The sequence below is a fragment of the Octodon degus genome, unplaced genomic scaffold (assembly GCF_000260255.1).
Source record: "Octodon degus isolate 3935 unplaced genomic scaffold, OctDeg1.0 scaffold00062, whole genome shotgun sequence".
NCBI classification, from domain to species: Eukaryota; Metazoa; Chordata; class Mammalia; order Rodentia; family Octodontidae; genus Octodon; species Octodon degus.
This window is the reverse complement of record NW_004524638.1, coordinates 12721452-12739049: the sequence shown is the minus strand read 5'-3', so window position 1 is coordinate 12739049 and position 17598 is coordinate 12721452. Positions and strand designations below refer to the sequence as shown.

Sequence of the window (17598 nt, the reverse complement as noted above, 5' to 3'; positions counted from 1 at the left end):
TTCTTCTTCTTCTTCTTCTTCTTCTTCTTCTTCTTCTTCTTCTTCTTCTTCTTCTTCTTCTTCTTCCTCTTCCTCTTCCTCTTCCTCTTCTTCCTCCTCCTCCTCCTCCTCCTCCTCCTCCTCCTTCTTCTTCTGTGGCTGGCTCAGCCTACCCTGGGGGCGGGGATGATGTAGCGTGTGGTGCCTGGCATCAAACCACGGTCCCTGAACTTGTCTAAGTTAGCCTAAGCAGGCACTTTAGACTGCTGAGCTATCTCACCAGCCCTACTTTCATGGTTTTTCTGATTTTGAGTATCCTCAAGTTGAAGTGTTACAATATGCAGATGATATTTTATCATGTGCTCTTTCTGAAGAAGTTTTCACCCCAGGCACACACACAGGGTCTACTCTACTTTCTTGCAGACTGAGGCCATAACATCTAGTCCCAGGCACAGCTTTGTAGCCCTGGTGTAAAATGTCTGAGTTCAATCATGTTTGAAGGAATTCGAAGGCTAGGAAAAGAAAGAATTAAACCAATATTTTCTTTTCAACTGCCAAAACCTTTAAGACAATTGAGAGGAGTTTTAGGGATTACTGAATTCTGCTACCCTGGATCCCAGGGTATGGTGAAAATGCATGATATCTTTACCATTCAGTAAAAGAGATTCAAAGGGCTGCTACCCCACATTTTGACCTGGGAGCCTAACTCACAAAACACATTTCAAAAACTTAAACAGAAACTTCTAGATTTCACAGCCCTAAGACCCCCGGCTGAACAACATCATCCAGGGATTTGTGAAGGGCAGAGCAGGCCCACGGGGCTTCAACACAAGACTGAGAATCCACCAACCAACCAGTGTGATGTACGAGCTGGGAGCTGGACACCGTAGCTAAAGGACAGCCTGCCACAGATAAGCTCATGGTGCTGATGGCTCTCTGGGACGCAGAAGCTGTCAAATTAACCCTGGGAAATACCTGACTGCATACCGCCCGCCCACCACTGTGGCTGGACTGCTCTCCAAGGGAAGTCTGATTATCTAACAAGTGATTTTTCAGGTATCGGGTTCTTCTTTCAGATACTCCTATGAAAACATGTCCTTCTAAAATCCCAACCACCTTCTTACCAGAAAAGGAGAAAAACTTAAGAACTTGACTGTGAACACGTAACTCTTATCCATGGTGAACAGGGAGATCTACCATACACGCTTCTCCTGGACTCGGGCTTGACGGTTCTGTGACAGATACTCATATATAGAAGACAGAACCAGATGGGCAGGATGTGCTGTGGTGACCACACAAGGCGCTCTGGAGCGCGCCCCTCTGAGATGAATGCTGAGGTGATGTAGCTTGTACCATAGCTCTAGCCAAGAGCATCACAGGTTCGTAAGGGTCAGAGAGTTGCCAGTTGAACAGACTCACTCCATGCCTTTCCAGTACTGTGTTCCTACGCTGCTACATAAAAGGAGAGAAAAGACTTAACTGCCAGTGGATCCCCCACTGAGTGTTGTAAGGAGACTGACGACCTAGAATCTGTCTATTTTCCATCCAAAGCCACAGTTATATATTGTTCGGGACATCAGAAGGGAGTAGAAAAAGTGTCATGGGACTGGCAACTAGCAAGACCACAGCTAGAGAAGCAGCTCCCAGGCTCTTTAGCCATGCTCCCTTAATTTGGGAGGGATCTTTAAGGCGGGACCCAACCTCAATATATGAGGCAAGAAACTGAACAGGCCTTATCCTCCTGCCCGGTTACAATCTGGTCATGGACAGTTGCTCCCTCCAGTGGCCAGTGAATAAAAGATTATTACACATAAGACGTCACATGGCACCAAAATTATTTCTAGGGAAAGGACTTTCTCAAATAATCCAACAAGAAATGAAAACATGAAGCGTGATGAAGGAACAGCCCTTTCAGGAAAGCCATAGTTCCTCCTGGTGTACGAGAACATGGAAAACACCCAGGAGAGGGCTCGTAGCTTGACTTCATTTGTATAACCAGAAGTAGAGGAATCTAATACTTGCTGGTTTGGAGAGCTACTTTTGCTAACTGGGTGAAAGCCTTTCCTTATAGAATGAAAAAGGCACACCAAGTGGCCAGGCCTTTCGTTTAGAGCTCTTTCCCAGGCAAGGGCTCCCCAGAGCCTACAGCAGCGGTGGGAACTATGGCATGGACATTGTTTTTCTTTTAGGCAAAAGATGTTAATGTCTGAGTTGTTTTTTCTAAACTAAAACCTCAGTATTCTGGTTTAACTGCAGCTTGGCACTTCGTTATAAGTGTGTTGCAGTTTGGGCCTTGCCTCTAGGAGGTTCCCTGTCCTGGGTCCAGAGTGATAACGGGCCCTCTTTCAAGGTCAGGGTCACTCAGGAAGGCCCTGAAGCACTAAGCATTCTTCTTTCTTTCTTCTTCTTCTTTTTTTCTTTTTTTTTTGCTTATACTAAGTATTTTATTGTATGTTGGCACCAGTGTGTATAAAATACCCTTGTGAAATAGAAATTCATGAAAATCCAGAAAGGTAGATGTTAAGGACTGACAAGAGTAGAAGTTTGGGGCTGGTGAGATGGCTCAGGGGTCTAAAGCACCTACTTGGAACAAGCTTGGGAAAGCACAGGGACCGCGGTTCAATCCCCCAGCACCACATGCCAGCCAGCCCCGCCCCCTGGTGGGCTGAGCTGGCCACACACACACACACACACACACACACACACACAATAAATAAATGTTTAAAAAAAAAGAGTAGAAGTTTGTATGTTATGGCACAAGTTAAGAAAAGGGAAGTTTGTGTACAGGTTTCAATTTTCTTTTTTTGCATAGTTGTTGGTTGGTTAAAAGTGGTCTGGGAAACTCTTAAGAATTCATCTGACTACAAGTACCAATCCCTTCAGAGTGCAGAAATCTGTTGCTTTTTGTAGTCAAGTGAATTCTTAGGCATTCTTTAACATTTCCCTTGCGCTTAGAGACCAGAATCATCAGGAGAGGCCCAAGAGATGCAGGACACCTTAAAGAGACATCTTAGAAAGTAGATCCATCTCCCCTTCCCATTAGCTTTAATCAAGATGAGCTTGCATCAGCGTTTACCGTCAGGAGGTGAGACGGTATGTGCAAGAACTTCTCTAGCCAGCGATCTCTTAGTGAACCAGGAAACAGCTACCCGGGTGCAAGATGTCACCATGCCGACTAAGCTGCAACACTGCTGCGCCCAGCCTTGAGAGCAGGGACCCCGGGTACTGGGTGACACACAGTGTCCACTTGGGAACTGAGAAGCTTAGAAGCTTGACCAAGTGGCTCAGCAGGGAGTCAGGATGGTCATTCTGTAAATGTGTGAGCGCTTGGAAGAGGAGGGCACAGAGAGGGCGGGTGGGGAGCTGGTGCACCATGCGGGAGGAAAAGGGGCTTGCTTCTCCCCATTCTGCTCTTACTGCTCTTGCTGCCTTCTGCCGCCCTGAACTGTTGCGAAGGCAACGAAGAGCTAACGGGAAGGTGCAGCAGAAGCAGGCCTCTCTCCCTCCCTTGCGCCATACACAGGCTGCCGCCCCAGGGAGGCTGTAGCACTCACAGCCATAATCCCAGCACTGACCATCAAACAGTCACGAACTCTAGAAACCCAGCCCATGACTGGATGGGGCTTTGGGGACATCTGGACATAAACCATAACAGTTACTAAAGCAAGAGGGGATTGTAACTGGTGCTGTAAGGTGGAACTTTATGTTATTTATTTATTATTAATTAATTAATTAATTAATTTTGCTGTACCAGGGATTGAACTCAGAACCTTGCTCTTGCCAGGCAAGCACTTTTTCAACTGAGCTATCTCCCCAGCCTTTATTTATTTTTAGAGATACACAACTTCCTCAAACTTCCTCCTGCTAAGTATAAAACCAGTACTCCTCCTCTCAGCCCTAAAAAGGGTTCCCTTTCATTTCTCTGTGTTATTTGCCTTTTTTTCTTTAGTAATTGCAATTAACCAATAAGTAATTCAAAAGGAAAACATGAAAAACTTTTACTGTTTAACGCTTTACAGATGAGAAACTGTGTTGAACAAGCCACAGTGACTCCAAGCTGGTAGTAACTGCATTGAAGTGCCCGCTACTTCCTGCATCCTTGGGACGACCCCTCTTTAGCCCCCTGGCCCAGGGCCACCCTTCTTAACAGAGATGGAGGAGCTCTGCAGGGACCTGTGGGGCCCTCCCTGCTGAGTGTGCTGTGACGCAGCAGGTATGAAGCTGGAGCTCTCTGGGTGGCTGACGTTTGCAAGAAGAACATTGCAGGCAGCTGAGTTGGATGGAAACATTATAGGCAGCCAGCCAGGGCCAGCCCCTCTGAAGGAGCCTGTGAGGAAGACTGGTACCTTGCAACTGTGCAGGGAGCAGCACTCCTGTTGTGCACCAGGACCAAGACAAAACATCAACCAGATGCATACCTCCCTAAGGATAAACAGCAGAGATTGACATTCCAAATAGGTTTCCAGCACCTTAACAACAACAACAAAAAAAAGAGCCAGAAAAAGTCACTAACCCAACCCCCTACAAGGAAAGGCCCTGTTCTACACTCATGCCCACTTGCTACATGACTGGCTTCCCCATTTGATACCAATTTAATCAATTTTACTTGAGCAATTATGCTCGTAGTCTTATCAGTAGACCATAGTTTAGTTCCACCTCAAACCCACCTTGGGGGTTCCCACCTTAGATCCACCTCACCTCATGGTATTGCTCTACAAAAGTCCCTAGAAAAGGCCAGTTCCTTCACAACTCACTCGGGTCCCCTTCTGTCCCTCTCTCAGACAGGAGTTTTCTTCCTCTCAATAAATATATTCTGCTCTTGACCTCCGTTGTTCCTAAAATTTATTCATCAGTTTTAGAGAATATTTCAGGCTGGGAGTTTCATTCCTCTGTATTGTTGCAACTGGGGGGTTCTCCATGCCCAGGAGGTCACCATACTGATGCTGAGCTTAGGGTGGACATCTAATTGGCATAGCTCACTGTAGCCCAGGCTCCTGGACTCAAGCCATCCCCCATCCTAGTGGGCCTTCCAAATGATATAGAAGGACACTCCCAACCTGATTACAAGTTGCTCAGGTAAAACGATTAGATCGGGACCAACTGGGGAAGCGAGTCATGTAGCAAGCAGGCATGAACACAGAACAGGGCTCTCTTCCTGTAGGGGATTGGGTTAGTGACTCTCTCTGGCTTTTTTTTCCTCAAGGTGATAGAAACCTACTTAGAATCTCAATCTCTGAAGTCTATCCCTGGGAAAGTATGTGACTGCATTTGTTTGGTCTTTCATCTTGAGGTCTGGCCCACACCAGGGTGTCTGTGTCTCCCACAGCTGCAAGGAGTCTCGTCTTGCGCACTGGCTCCTCCTGAGGGCCTGGCCCTGTCTGACTGCCTATACTATTTCAATTTAATTCAGCTGCCTGCAGTAGGTAGCCTGTGGGAGGTAGCCCCACATTGCTGGTGTGCAGGAGCAGAAGGCCCTGAGGCAGGGGTGCAGGAGGCTGGCATGGCTAGGCCCCCCATCTGTGGTGCGGACCTCACCCTTGCAGCTTTGTCTAAAGTGCAAAGGGAGCCTTACTGTCTCAAGGCCAGTCTCCTCCTCTGGAGGGCCAGGAGACCTCCGAGAAGGCTCCTGGAACGCACCCATACCATGCACTGTGCTGCTTTGTCCTGGAAAGGAGCCTTCACTTCATCTTTCTGGACATTTTGGAAGTACCAACAACTCCTATTTCAGACATATCAAAATAAGTCCAACTGGACCAGACTTAAGAGCAAACTGAAAAACCATTAAAGGGCTAGAAGAAAGCACAGAGGAATTTCCTTTTGTAAAAAGCTGATCTGGTGGAGAAGGACCAAGCTTGCTGTAGCCAATGCCAGCCACCTAGCAGATGATGGACGAGCGCTGTGAAGAGGCAGTCGATAGAAAAGGAAATTCAGATGGCTTGACTGGAGTAGAACAGAGAACAAGAGTGGGACACCAGTTCCTGCTTGTCGGGCTGGCAAATTTTAAGCCTCTGGTTTGGTCCTGTGAGGATGGGGTGTGGCACCCCTGGGGGTGGCCAAGCCCCTCCTACTTCACCTCTGCCCTTACATAGGAAAATTCCTCTCAAAGTTAGTCTTCCACCATGACAATTTTTTTAAAAAGAAACACCTCTGTGTTGTGTTCTAAGTATTTAAATGTTTCCAATTTCATTTATTTATTTATTTATTTATTTATTTATTTATTTATTTATTTATTTGGCAGAACTGGAGATTGAACTCAGCCCCTTGCACTTGACAGGCAAGCACTTATTCTAGTGAGCTATCTCCCCGGCCCCCTTTATTTATTTATTTTTTTAAAGGTAAATAAGTTTGGCTCCTTGACTTTTTTTTCATTTATTTATTTATTTTGCAGTACCAGGGATCAAACTTAGGACCTTATGCTTGCCAGGCAAGCACTTATTCCACTGAGCTATCTCCCTGGCTGTCTAATTTCATCCTGAGAGCCAAAAAGGCTTCCCTTTGATTACTGTACTGGTAAGTAAAGGGACCAAAAAAAAAAAAAAAGTAAAGGGTCTGTGTACTCACCTTATACCCTGGGATGTCCCTGAGTGAGGGCGCTGTGCTTGGTCCACGGTGGCACTGGCTGCCTCTGCTCTCCGCCTTCTGGTTGTCCTGGTTTAGTGTTTGCAGAGAGAGCAGGAGGCTTGCCCGGGCCTTGGTAGTCTTGGGCCTTCCTGACCCCTCCAAACAGTTGTCTGCTTCACTGTAGCTTCCCAGAGAGACCATGGAGATGGCACTAGTCCTGCCTGTGTAGCTGAGATTGGTCAGCTGAGCAGCAGACCGGGGACTGTGGGGCTTGGGGCTCAGTGGTCTGCAGGGCATACCTTGGTGTCCACAGGCCAAGCAGCAGGTGGAGGTGCAGGGCAGAGGGCAGCAGATGCCTGCCTGCTGGGTCCCGGGGCTGTTGGGGGCCTGCAGCCAGGACTTCTCAGGGAAGATGCTGCAAGGGAGGGAACCACCCCCTTCCTGGGGGGCTGTGCATTTGATGGTGGGTTCACTTTTCCTCCTGGGTTCTGGAGACACCAAGCTGCTGGGTGACAGAGGTGCAGGACAGTGCGGTGGCCTCCAGTGATCACAGAGCATTCCACTCTCCTCCTCCTCAGCACACTCCTCGCAGCCACCCCTGTTCGTGGCTGCTCTGGGACCAAGGGGACTCACAGATGAGGGCCGTTGGGGGCCTCCCACATCTTTGTTTTTCCGAAGTGCACGCCAGGGGCTCTGGCGCAGCCTGCTCTTCTTCTCGGCCTTGACCAAGTCCTGCGAGTTGTCAGCGGAGTCCTCTTTCTCTACAGCCTTCAACTCAAAGAGATTCGCGAAGGTCTTCTGGGCCAAGGCCAGCCTGGCCCACAGCGTCCTCTCGGGCACCTTGGGTCTCCTGGCGCTGCAGCTTGCTGAGGATGGGGCTGTGATTCCGAGCTCTCCTGGTGTCCCCACCGGCCCACCTTCCATGAGCCCAGCAGCCCCTTCCTTTGCACCCTCAGGTGCTGTCCCGGGGGCAGTGCTCCTGTGCCCGCACGGGGGTGTCCCATTCCAGCCTGCTGCGGCCCGGGGACATGCTGCGTGGAGCTCCCCAGGCATCAGAGAATCTGTGGTGCAGCGCCCTGAGGTCCCGCCTGGACTCCCAGAAGAGTGCGGGCCCTCAGCCTGCTGTGCGCCCTCGGACCTGGGCACGGGGCGTTCCCCGGGTCGCACCTCTTCTGGGGGCTCCTCTGGGTTCAGAGCCTCTGAAGCTGCTCGGGGAATCAGAAGTCCCCCAGCCTCCGTGCTCGGGGCCACCAACTGAAGAGCCCCCTTGTCCTCTGCTAGTGCAGCTCCTAAGGGTGGCGCAGAACCCCTTCCACAAGCTGATGTGTTCCTGGCTCTGGGGAACTGACATGGGGCAGCGCCAGGGCTTCCGGGAGACGCCGGGTTTTCCTGTGGAAAACTACTGGTCTGTGACTCTAGAAGTGCACACACTCTCTTCCCGGCCACCTGCAGGCCTTTCTGCTCCATGGCTCCAATGAGCAGCGTGCGCCTGCCCCGGGGAGCCACACCTGCTTTGGGCTCCAGCCGCAGGCCTGTGCTGCACGGCCCGGGACCGTCCCCAGGCTCTTTCCCACATGCCTCCTCCCCAGGGGTGCAGTGAGACTCAGCGGTTGCTGGGAATTCGGAAGGATCCTGCTCAGCATTGTTCCTGCACCCGAGGTCTAGCACCATGGCCTCTTCAGCCTTCTTCACAGTGTCTGCTGACCTGAATGCAGGGTTAGTCTCTGGGACATCTGCGCCGTCACCCACTTCCTGGCAGCCTGGCCCATTTCTGCTCCATACCTGGGCCCCACCACCATCACAGTGACCTGGGAAGTCGGCCCTCGTGTGCGGCTTGCCTCTCGCACCTGGCGCAGGCTTTACTGTGTAATTACTGGTGTGGCTTCCTGACTCCACAGCAGCTTCCTGCAGGAGACTTTGTTCACTGCTAGCGTCAGCAGGGGACAGGGTCGGGCCCGCACCCTGGGGCTCAGGGGGCCTGCTTCCTGGGCTGTGTTCCGGCCTGTGCTCAGCAGGCCTGGGCACTGCCCCTGGACTTCCCACCCTCGCCAGGTCTGAAGTCAGGCATGAAACAGCTGGGCATGTTCTAGAATCCTGTCTGGGCCGGTTTTCCTGAGAAGCCCTTCTTGAGCTACACCCACTGGATCTGTACTGAGCCTGTGAAGGCGACCTGCTTTGCGAAGCACAGAGCAAATGGAACAGCGGGGTGGGTGCTGGGGAAAGTGTGCTCTGTGCTTGCGAGTGTTTTTCAGTTTCTGTCCTTTCCTTTAACAGAGTCCCAAACTCTGCACAGTTCTTAGAGCGGGCCCTGGTCTGTGTCCTCCTGTCTTGGCAGTAATGCCCTGGGGACGCCCTGCGAGGATCACCAATATCTTCTGGGGTGCTGTGGTGATGTCTGGCAAGTAAAAGGCAAGAGACACCCAGAGGAGGCTGGCAAGAGGCCCCCAAGCAGCTCTGCGCCCAGAGTGAGTCTGCGTCCACTTCAGGGACTGGGCTGCTTCCTGCCTTGGTTCTGGTCTGCAAGGGGTCTGTGTGGTCCAGCCAGCCTGTGCAAGGTTGCCTTGGTGGCCTGGCCTGGTTGTGGGCATTCAGCCAGCTCTGACTTAGTTCACAGCAGTGGAGGAGGAAGGGCCAGGCCACGGGAATGTGCAGATAGCTCTCAGACCTGGACTTCTGAAGAGAAGCCACACGAAGTCCCCTGAGGTCTCCAACAGTCACCCTCTTCTCAGTTTGGGGACTATGCCTGCCAGAGGTACTCTCTGAGGAGCACCCAGCTAGCACACAGCCTGGCTCCTGCCTGGTCACACAGTCCCCAGCAACTGCAGCAAAGGTGTACACCTCATTTTTGTGAGACTCTTCCTCAAAGCGAAGGGACAAATTTTGATCTTTCTCCGAATCAAGTCCAGGGACACAGGGCAAATGTGGGTCCTGGGATGGTCTATCTGTGGGAACACTAGGCCAACCCCAACTTGCTTCTCCATCTATGGAGGAATCTCTTGGAGGGCAGCAGCCTGCTCCAGTGATGTCACTGGCCAGGGACCCTGTGTCAGACGCAGTGTCAAAGAGGTCGTTTTTTGTGTCTGATTGACTTTCACTGTGGTGGGACAGGGTCTCCAAGTCATCGTGGTCTGTTTCCAGGCTCCATCCGTGCTCCTCTGGGTCTGCAGGGGAAGAGGGAATCAGGTTGTCTTCTGAGGCACCTTCACCTGGCAGGGGCGTGGCTGTCTCTGGAATCTGAAAAGATAGAAAAGTCAGAGGTGAGCCCTGAAATCAGCAGCCTGTGCTCAGAGGAGAAGGCTCAGAGAGAGAGGCTCGGCCCCCACCTTCCCTCAGGGGAGGGAGGTAAAGATGAAGAGCTACCACTTATTTATGTATTTATTTTGATATAGGGTCTTGCTGTGCAGCTCAGACTCGTAGTGATCCTCCTATCTAGCTTCCCCAGCACTGGGATTACAGGCATGCGCCACCACACTCAGTTTTGGGGCCAACAGGGCATGCCTGGGGATCCGGGATTGGAACTCAGGACCTTGCCCTTGGCAGGCAGGTGCTTATGCCACTAAGCCATCTCCCCACCGATTTATTTGTTTATTTATTTATTTTGAGACAAAGTCTCACTATGTAGCATAGCTCAGCAGGCCTTGAACTCAGGGCAGTAGTCTTGCCTCATCTTCCCAAGTTCTGCCATTACCAGAACAGGGTGCATCATCACCAGGAGCGGCAGAGCTACCTTTCATTAATGGGAAAGAAACAAGGAAAGAGTGTATCACATAGTGAAAACAACCCTATTTTTAAAATATTGGAACAAGCCAAATGAGCATGAGAATTTCAACAGTGTAAATGTGTTATCTGAGTCACAATGAATGATAAACATCCCTTCTCAGCCCAATGTTTCCAGCAAGAGAAACAAATTATTCATATTGGTCCTCTGCTTGTGCTTGTATAGCCAACTGGCTTCCAGTCAATACTCCTGAATTTAGAACTATTTTCTTTTATTTTTGTATTTTAGGGAAGGGTCTCGAGGGTGTTCAGGGTCTCACTACTAGATCAGACTTGTAGTGATCCGCCTCTTTACTGCCTCCCAGGAGCTGGGGTTACAGGCATGAGCCACCACACCCAGTCTCAATTGCCAACTCAGTGTGTCCCAGGGGCAGAACTGGCACGGCAGGCTTGGGGCTCGAACCCCCAGCCCGTGTCCCTGCTTGCAGGCGCTTTAATCTGCTGAACTACTTGGCTGGCCCTAGAACTGCTTTTTAGCCTCCAGCGTGATGGCTGCAAGCAGGGACACGGGCTGTTCTGGTAATGGCAGAACTTGGGAAGATGAGGCAAGACTACTGCCCTGAGTTCAAGGCCTGCTTTTCTAAGTTTGGTTTTTCTGGAAAAAAAAATCAAGAATTAATGGGATTGCAAACACATTTTGGAATGAGAAAAAGAAAACAAGGGAACTTGAAAGTACTGGCAGAATTGCCTTCCTGCACTGTACAGTTCTGAATCTGCTTATTAAGATAGGAATTTTTGTGCTTGTACAGATCTGTATTTTGACAAATGTAGATGCCTGTGTACTCCCACTTGCATAAGAGGTCTATTTCAGTTCCCGAAAAGGTTCTTGTCCCTCCCAGCCAATCCCCACCTCCTTTTTCTTTTGTGTAGTCAGTGACTGAGCTCTGGATGGTCCAGATCCGCCTGTTCTGGAGTTTCACACGGACAGAATCTGCGTGCTTTCAGGCTTTTTAGCCTCCAGCGTGATGGCTGCAGCAGGTCTCAGTACATACAATGACTCCAACTGTGAGGTCATGCTGCACCCCACGCCCAATTATCAAGCGCCCAAGCTCCCCTGGGCCAGGAGTGGGTGGGTAGATACTCAACCCCGCTTCTAGCCAAGGCTCCATCTCACTAATTTTGTGCCTTCCCAAGCATGGCTTCCCAGGACTGGCATAGAAATTTTTCAGAGTAAAATTGCTTTCGATCTTCCGTAATTAAGGAAAATAAGTATCAAAGTATGGAGGACCACTTGGATGGCTCTCCTTGAAAGAAGAGTATTTGGCCCTACCTCCCTACCCCTCTGTGTGATTTGTACAGAGCAGGCTAGGACATTTCCTTGTCCCCTCAACTGGCTTTAAGCGCCACACGGCTAGCCACGGAGCTGAGGTGTAGCCTGTAAAGCAGGGGTACAGGTCAGTGAGTGCTGGTTGTAGCTCCCAAGTAGCAAGCGCTGTGCGTGCTAGGCCAAACAACACCATGCTGTTGGCCCAGACTGAGCTTGGAGTGAGAAGCCGTGTCATCTCAGGGCATGATGGTTACATATAAAAACTGCAGCACTGACCTCAAAACACTAGACACTATTCTAATCTGAGACATGCAGACTGCTCTTTCTGCATCTCCCTCTGCACGCTGCAGCAGTGAGTTCAGGCCTCCTGCCCAGCCCAGCTGACAGAACACACATACTTCACGCCTTTCTCTCAGCCACACATCTGCAAGCCTCTGCCCTTGTCACAAATTAATAGAAGCAGAGTCCAGTGCTGAGTCAGGCCCCTTGTTCCAGTAAGCCACTGTTCTGCCTGGACTCAGGACCCCTCGGCTCCTCACAACTACAAATATTCCCTAGTGTCTTTATTCTCGCAATGGTTTCACTGGAAGTGGTAGATTGGAATTAACTTATTAGAATTCCAATAACTTGTCCATGGCATTGCAAATATAAACTCCAAGAATTCAGTGAGCTCTCGGAAGGGCTTCCTATGTCGAAGCTCCTGCTGCATGAGGTTTATTATGGAACAGGTGGAAATGCAGAGATAATAGGATGACTATCTTCAAATAGGTTGCAAAGCATAAAAGGTTAGGAATCAGAAAGGAACATTAAAAATACGAGAAAAGGAGGCCTGTGTGGCGGTCATTATGTGCTGTCCAAGAGAAGAGAGGAAGCCAGGCTTTGCCTGGAGTTCAGGACACACCCTTGACCCCGCTGCTCCACGGGGCCAGGAGCCCCAATTGCGTAGCCGAGCTAGCAGCTGGCATCCACTCCCACCCTCCCGTGCTGGAGACATGGCTGAAGTTCGCCTGGACACACAGAAGGCTGCAACAGCGGGTCTGAGTGTCACAGGGAGGGAGCCAAGACCGCGGAGTGCTCCCGCCACACGGTTCCTGTCCTCAGGAGCTCTTGGGCCCCCATCTCAACAGCATGGTCACCACACTGGGGAACTGACCTCCCAGGAGGTGACCCTCCCAATACTGCTTGGCTGATGTTACCAGTTGGTGCCTGGGGACACCCACACTCCTGTGCTGCTGACCAGGGGGAATCCCAAGTTCCAGGTGACCACCAGTGAGCCCAGTGACAACCAAAGTACTGGAATGTTCTCCTGCAGGCCAGCTCAGCATCACATCCAAAGCACCACTGGCGGCGGTGGGAGGCTGCGCTGAGGGGTCGCCTTGGGCTGGCTTGCCATGGGGGCAGGCTGAGTTCCAGGTGTTTTGGCAGATACCTGGCTCTGTCCCAGTGAGGATGAAAGCCATGAGGAGTGGGGGCAGCTAAAATAACTCCTGAGATTATAAGACTGGTACACTCTATCCCAGACCACCAGAAGAGCAGGCTCACTGTTTCTGGAGTGTGCAAATACTGAAAAATAATGAGGAATTTAAAACACTTAATTTGGTTGAATATCAGATTCTAACCTTACGAACTCAGTTAGCCCTCTATATCCCCAGGTGCAACCAAACACAGATGAAAAGCATTTTTTACAAGTACGTCTGAAGTGATCATGAACAGCCTTTTTTCTTGTTATCACGCTCCACACACAATACAGTGTGGCTCTTACTTACGTTGTGTTGGGCACCACAGGCAACCGCCACGTGACCGCGAGGCCATGGGAAGCCATGCATAGGTCATGGTCAAAGGCTCTGCACTCTATAGCGGAGACCTGGAGTATAGTGCTGGGGCTGTCCGGGTTCCAAGGGCGGTCGCTCACAGCACTGAGGGGTGACTGTGCTACCTTCCTAGTTGGATTCCCTTCAATAGTTCTCTGCATACACCTATGTAATCTAGAAGCAAAAGTAGACTTTCTGCCAAGCCTTAGAAGTTTTTTCTCTTTTTGTAGTAAGGCTGGGAGTGGATCGTCTCCAAACATTTCTACCCAAGAAACCGTTCTGTCCCAGGCCAGGCAGGGCCCTCCCAACTCTTCCTTGGCTGTAAGGATCTGAGTCCCCCCCACGAGTATCTGGCTCTTCTGTGTGAAACACACATCTACAGCTCATGGCCCCACGAAGGAGTGGACTGATGACACACAGGCCATGACAGATGCGAACTTCAGGGACGAGCGGCCGCCTGCGCCCGCCCCTGGCCAGTACCTGCTCCTCCCCACTGCCGGCAGCGGGCCTCCTCCTGCAGAGCCCCACGAGCTCCCCGCCTCACCCCACGAGCTCCTCACACCCCAGTACAGAGCATAGTAGCTTTATTATGTGGTATTTCATAGTGTTGGCACTTATATTTTTTCTCTAATTCTTATGATTTTCTCCTTGACTTTTTATTAGGAGCTGTAGGTATCTTTTTTTTGGTTTGTTTCTGATTTCTATTTCATCACACTGTGATTAGAGAATGTGTTCTGTATGATATGACCTTTTAAAGTTGGGTGAAGCAGGCTTTACTGAATACTAGAAGGTCCCACCATAAGTGGTCCTTGGTGTTTGACAAGAATGTGCATTCTGTAATAGTTCACGGCATGGCTGGGGAGATAGCTCAGCAGTCTAGTGTCCGCCTGGCAAGTGCAAGGATCCAGGTTCGATCCCCAGTATAGCATGCCATGCCAGCCACTAAGACTGGGCGTGGTGGTGCACACCTGTAATCCCAGTGCTGGGGAGGCTGAGATAGGAGGATCGCTATGAGTCTGAGTTGCATAGTGAGACCCTCGACCAAATAAATAAAAAAAAATAAATAAATAATTTTAAAAAATTATTAAAAAATAGTTCACTGCATTGTTAAATACATATTCATTACTTTGAGTTTGTTGATTATATTTAGAAGGGCAGGTCTACTGCAGCAGGTGGAGCCGGAGATCAAACCGCGGTCCCTGCACCTGACAGTTTGCCCAAGCAGGCACTTTAAACAACTGGGCTAACCCACGAACCCCTTGTGGATCGTATTTCAGTCCTCGGGTTTTCCTTACACTGCTAAGAGTGCTGACACGCCCACTGCAGGAGAGGATTCGTCCACATCCTCCTTTAGGTCTGCCATCTTTGATGCACATATTCCAGTGCTATGTTAGAAGTCCATGCATGAGTCTAGCATTGCAGTATCTTCTCAGGAAGGTGCTGTTATTGGACTAACATGAAATGTTCCACATTATCATCCCTCATAAAAGCTGAGTGCCATCTCCTCTTATGCTAATCTACACATGCCCATTTTCTTCTGGGCTGTTAGCATGCCCTATTTCTCATTCTTTTACTATCAATCTTTCTATTTCTTCTTCTATTTTCACTAGATGTGGTTTCCACAACCACACAGCTGGGTGTGCTCAGCTCAGTCCTCAGTCACTCACAGTCTGGCCTGTGAGCTCTCAGAGCAGTCACTGACATGCTGGGGTTTCCGTCCACACCTTGCGGCTCCTTATGCACTTGGACCCCCCCCCCTCCCCGTAGGATGTGAGGACAACTCAGCTACACTTTGTTTAAGCAGCTGCCTAAAGGACTGTTATACTTCATCTCTAGGTTTATTTGAAAATGTTCTTGTTGGGAACTTTCTGGAACCCTTGTACAGCCTGGTTCTAGTGTCAGAGATTCCACTCTTTTCCTCAGTCAGTCCAACACTGGATACCCTTTGCAGTGCCAAACCCTACGAAGGCTCTTAATCCTTTCCTCCCTTCCCCTATTCATTTTTTTTTAATATATTTGATGCAGAGTCTCACTACACAGCTCGAATTTCTGGTGATCCTCTTGTTTCCAGCCTCCCCATTGCTGGGATTACAGGCAGGTGCCACTAATCCCAGACTCTGTGGCCAGCTCAGCGTGCCCTGGGGGCAGGGCCAACATAGTATGTGGTACCAGGGATGGACCCCAGATCTCTGTGCTTGCCTAAGCAGATGTTTAATCCATTGAGCTATCTTGCCAGCCCTAGCCTGGAGCAATCTTAATCTGCTTCTACTACTATACATTAATTTGCATGTTTTAGAATTTCACATAAATGGAACCATATGTATGTAATTTCTGTCTGGTCTTTTTCAGTGTACACGATCATTTTGAGATTGATTTTTGCTGTCACATGGATCAGGAATCCATTCCCTTTATTAGCAACTGATCCAGGCATCTGGGGGTGGGCATCTGGTGGGCAATCCAGTTTTTGGATTTCCAAATGTGACTACAGTGAACATTTGCACACAAGTCTTTCTCTGGATGTACATTTTTGTTTCTCTTGTGTAAACTCTGAGGAGTGGAGTGACGGCATCCTACGGTAGGAGCCCACCTTCTTAGGAAACTGTGCGTGGTTCTCCACTCCTGGGCTCCATCGGCTGTGTGAGTCCAGCCCCTCCACGCCATCGGCAGCACCTGGTGGGGCCAGTCTTGCCCGCTGCAACGCTGCCAGTCATGTGAAGCAGTATCTCTCTCCCCGTGTTCTGAGCTTACGTTTCCCCAGTGACAGATGATGTTGAACAGCCAGCCTGGCTTGCTTGCTTTCTTTCTTTCCTTTCTTTCTTTCTTTCTTTCTTTCTTTCTTTCTTTCTTTCTTTCTTTCTTTCTGTCCTGGGGATCAAACTCAGGACCTTGCGCTTGCCAGGCAGGTGCTTATGCTGCTGAGCTAGCTTCCCAGCCCCTAAGCAGCTTTTCACATGAGTCAAACCCTGGATTATTAGTAACTTATTCTGTGAGTGCTCCACTTGACAAGCAAATATTTCTGATATGTTTTAGTTGATCAATGGGCGCTGACTTGCAAAACCAGCACCATGTGCCACCAACCGTGATGCAGCCACAGCCGAGCCAGTGGCATGTGCCTGCTTCCCTGTGGACCCAGCTGATCTCCCCACAGCAAGAGGTTCTGGAGGAGATCTCACTGGCAGAGGGGGAGAAAAAGGCAGAGGAATCCCTCACTGCAGATAGGATTAGGAAACTGTAAAATGTGGGGAACAGTGCAAACTTTTGTAGAATCCCTGAATAAGCCTGTAGAAGCACAAGTGATGAATCTGTTTTTTTTGTTTTGTTTTGTTTTGTTTTTTTGGTTTTTTTTAATGTATTTGGGACAGGGTCTGCAGGATCTATAGGATCTCACTGTGTAGATCAGACTCATAGTGATCCTCCTGTTTACAGCCTCCCAAGCACTGGGATTTCAGGCACACACCACCACACCCAGTCTCAATCGCCATCTCAGCGAGCCCCAGGGGTGGGGCTGGTACTGCTCGCCAGGGATCGAACCCCAGATACTGCACTCTGACTAAGCAGGTGCTTTAGTCTGCTGAGCTATCTGGCCAGCCCTGATGAATTTGTTTAGAAACAATGCCATGTCATATTTCTGTGAAATCCTCAAAAAGAAGCAAAATAAAGTGTCATTAGACAGGGTCCTCCTTCAGGATGCCGGAGAAGATTCCATTAAGCCAGTAGCTGGCAATGATTCCACTAGAGACGGTGAGAGTCACCCTGCATGATGACCCTCCTGTCTCATCTCCGTCCCATCAGCCATTAAGGTTTTCAAGTTGACCTCTACTTGCAGGTTACTTTACATATTTTCTTTATATTTTGCATTATATTACACCATTATGATCATTTTTATATGGATATTTTTGGGTTGTGAAACCAATCATCTGAATTTGCATTATTTCTTATGGGAAAATTCACTTGATACACAAGTGCTTTGGATTATAAGCATGTTTCAAGAATGAATTATGGGGGCTGGGGAGATGGCTCAGTGGAATAAGCGCTTCCCTGGCAAGCGCAAGGGCCTGAGTTCAATCCCTGGTTCCGCCAAAAAAAGAAAAAGAAAAAAGAGTTTTGGGCTGGTGAGATGGCTCAGTGGTCTAAAGCACCTACTTAGAACAAGCTTAGCAAAGCACAGGGACCGCGGTTCAATCCCCCAGCACCACATGCCAG

At 49.7% G+C, this 17598-nt stretch overlaps 1 protein-coding gene across 1 annotated transcript in view; it reads right to left on the bottom strand.

Annotated features, from left to right (window-relative positions):
• The window catches only part of LOC111817578, a 139262-nt gene that overhangs the window by 45022 nt on the left and 76642 nt on the right, over nt 1-17598 (bottom strand). The window contains exon 2 of the mRNA XM_023718820.1: nt 6541-9774. Coding sequence (XP_023574588.1) covers nt 6541-9774 — 3234 coding nt within the window. The remainder of the gene's footprint in view (nt 1-6540; nt 9775-17598) is intronic.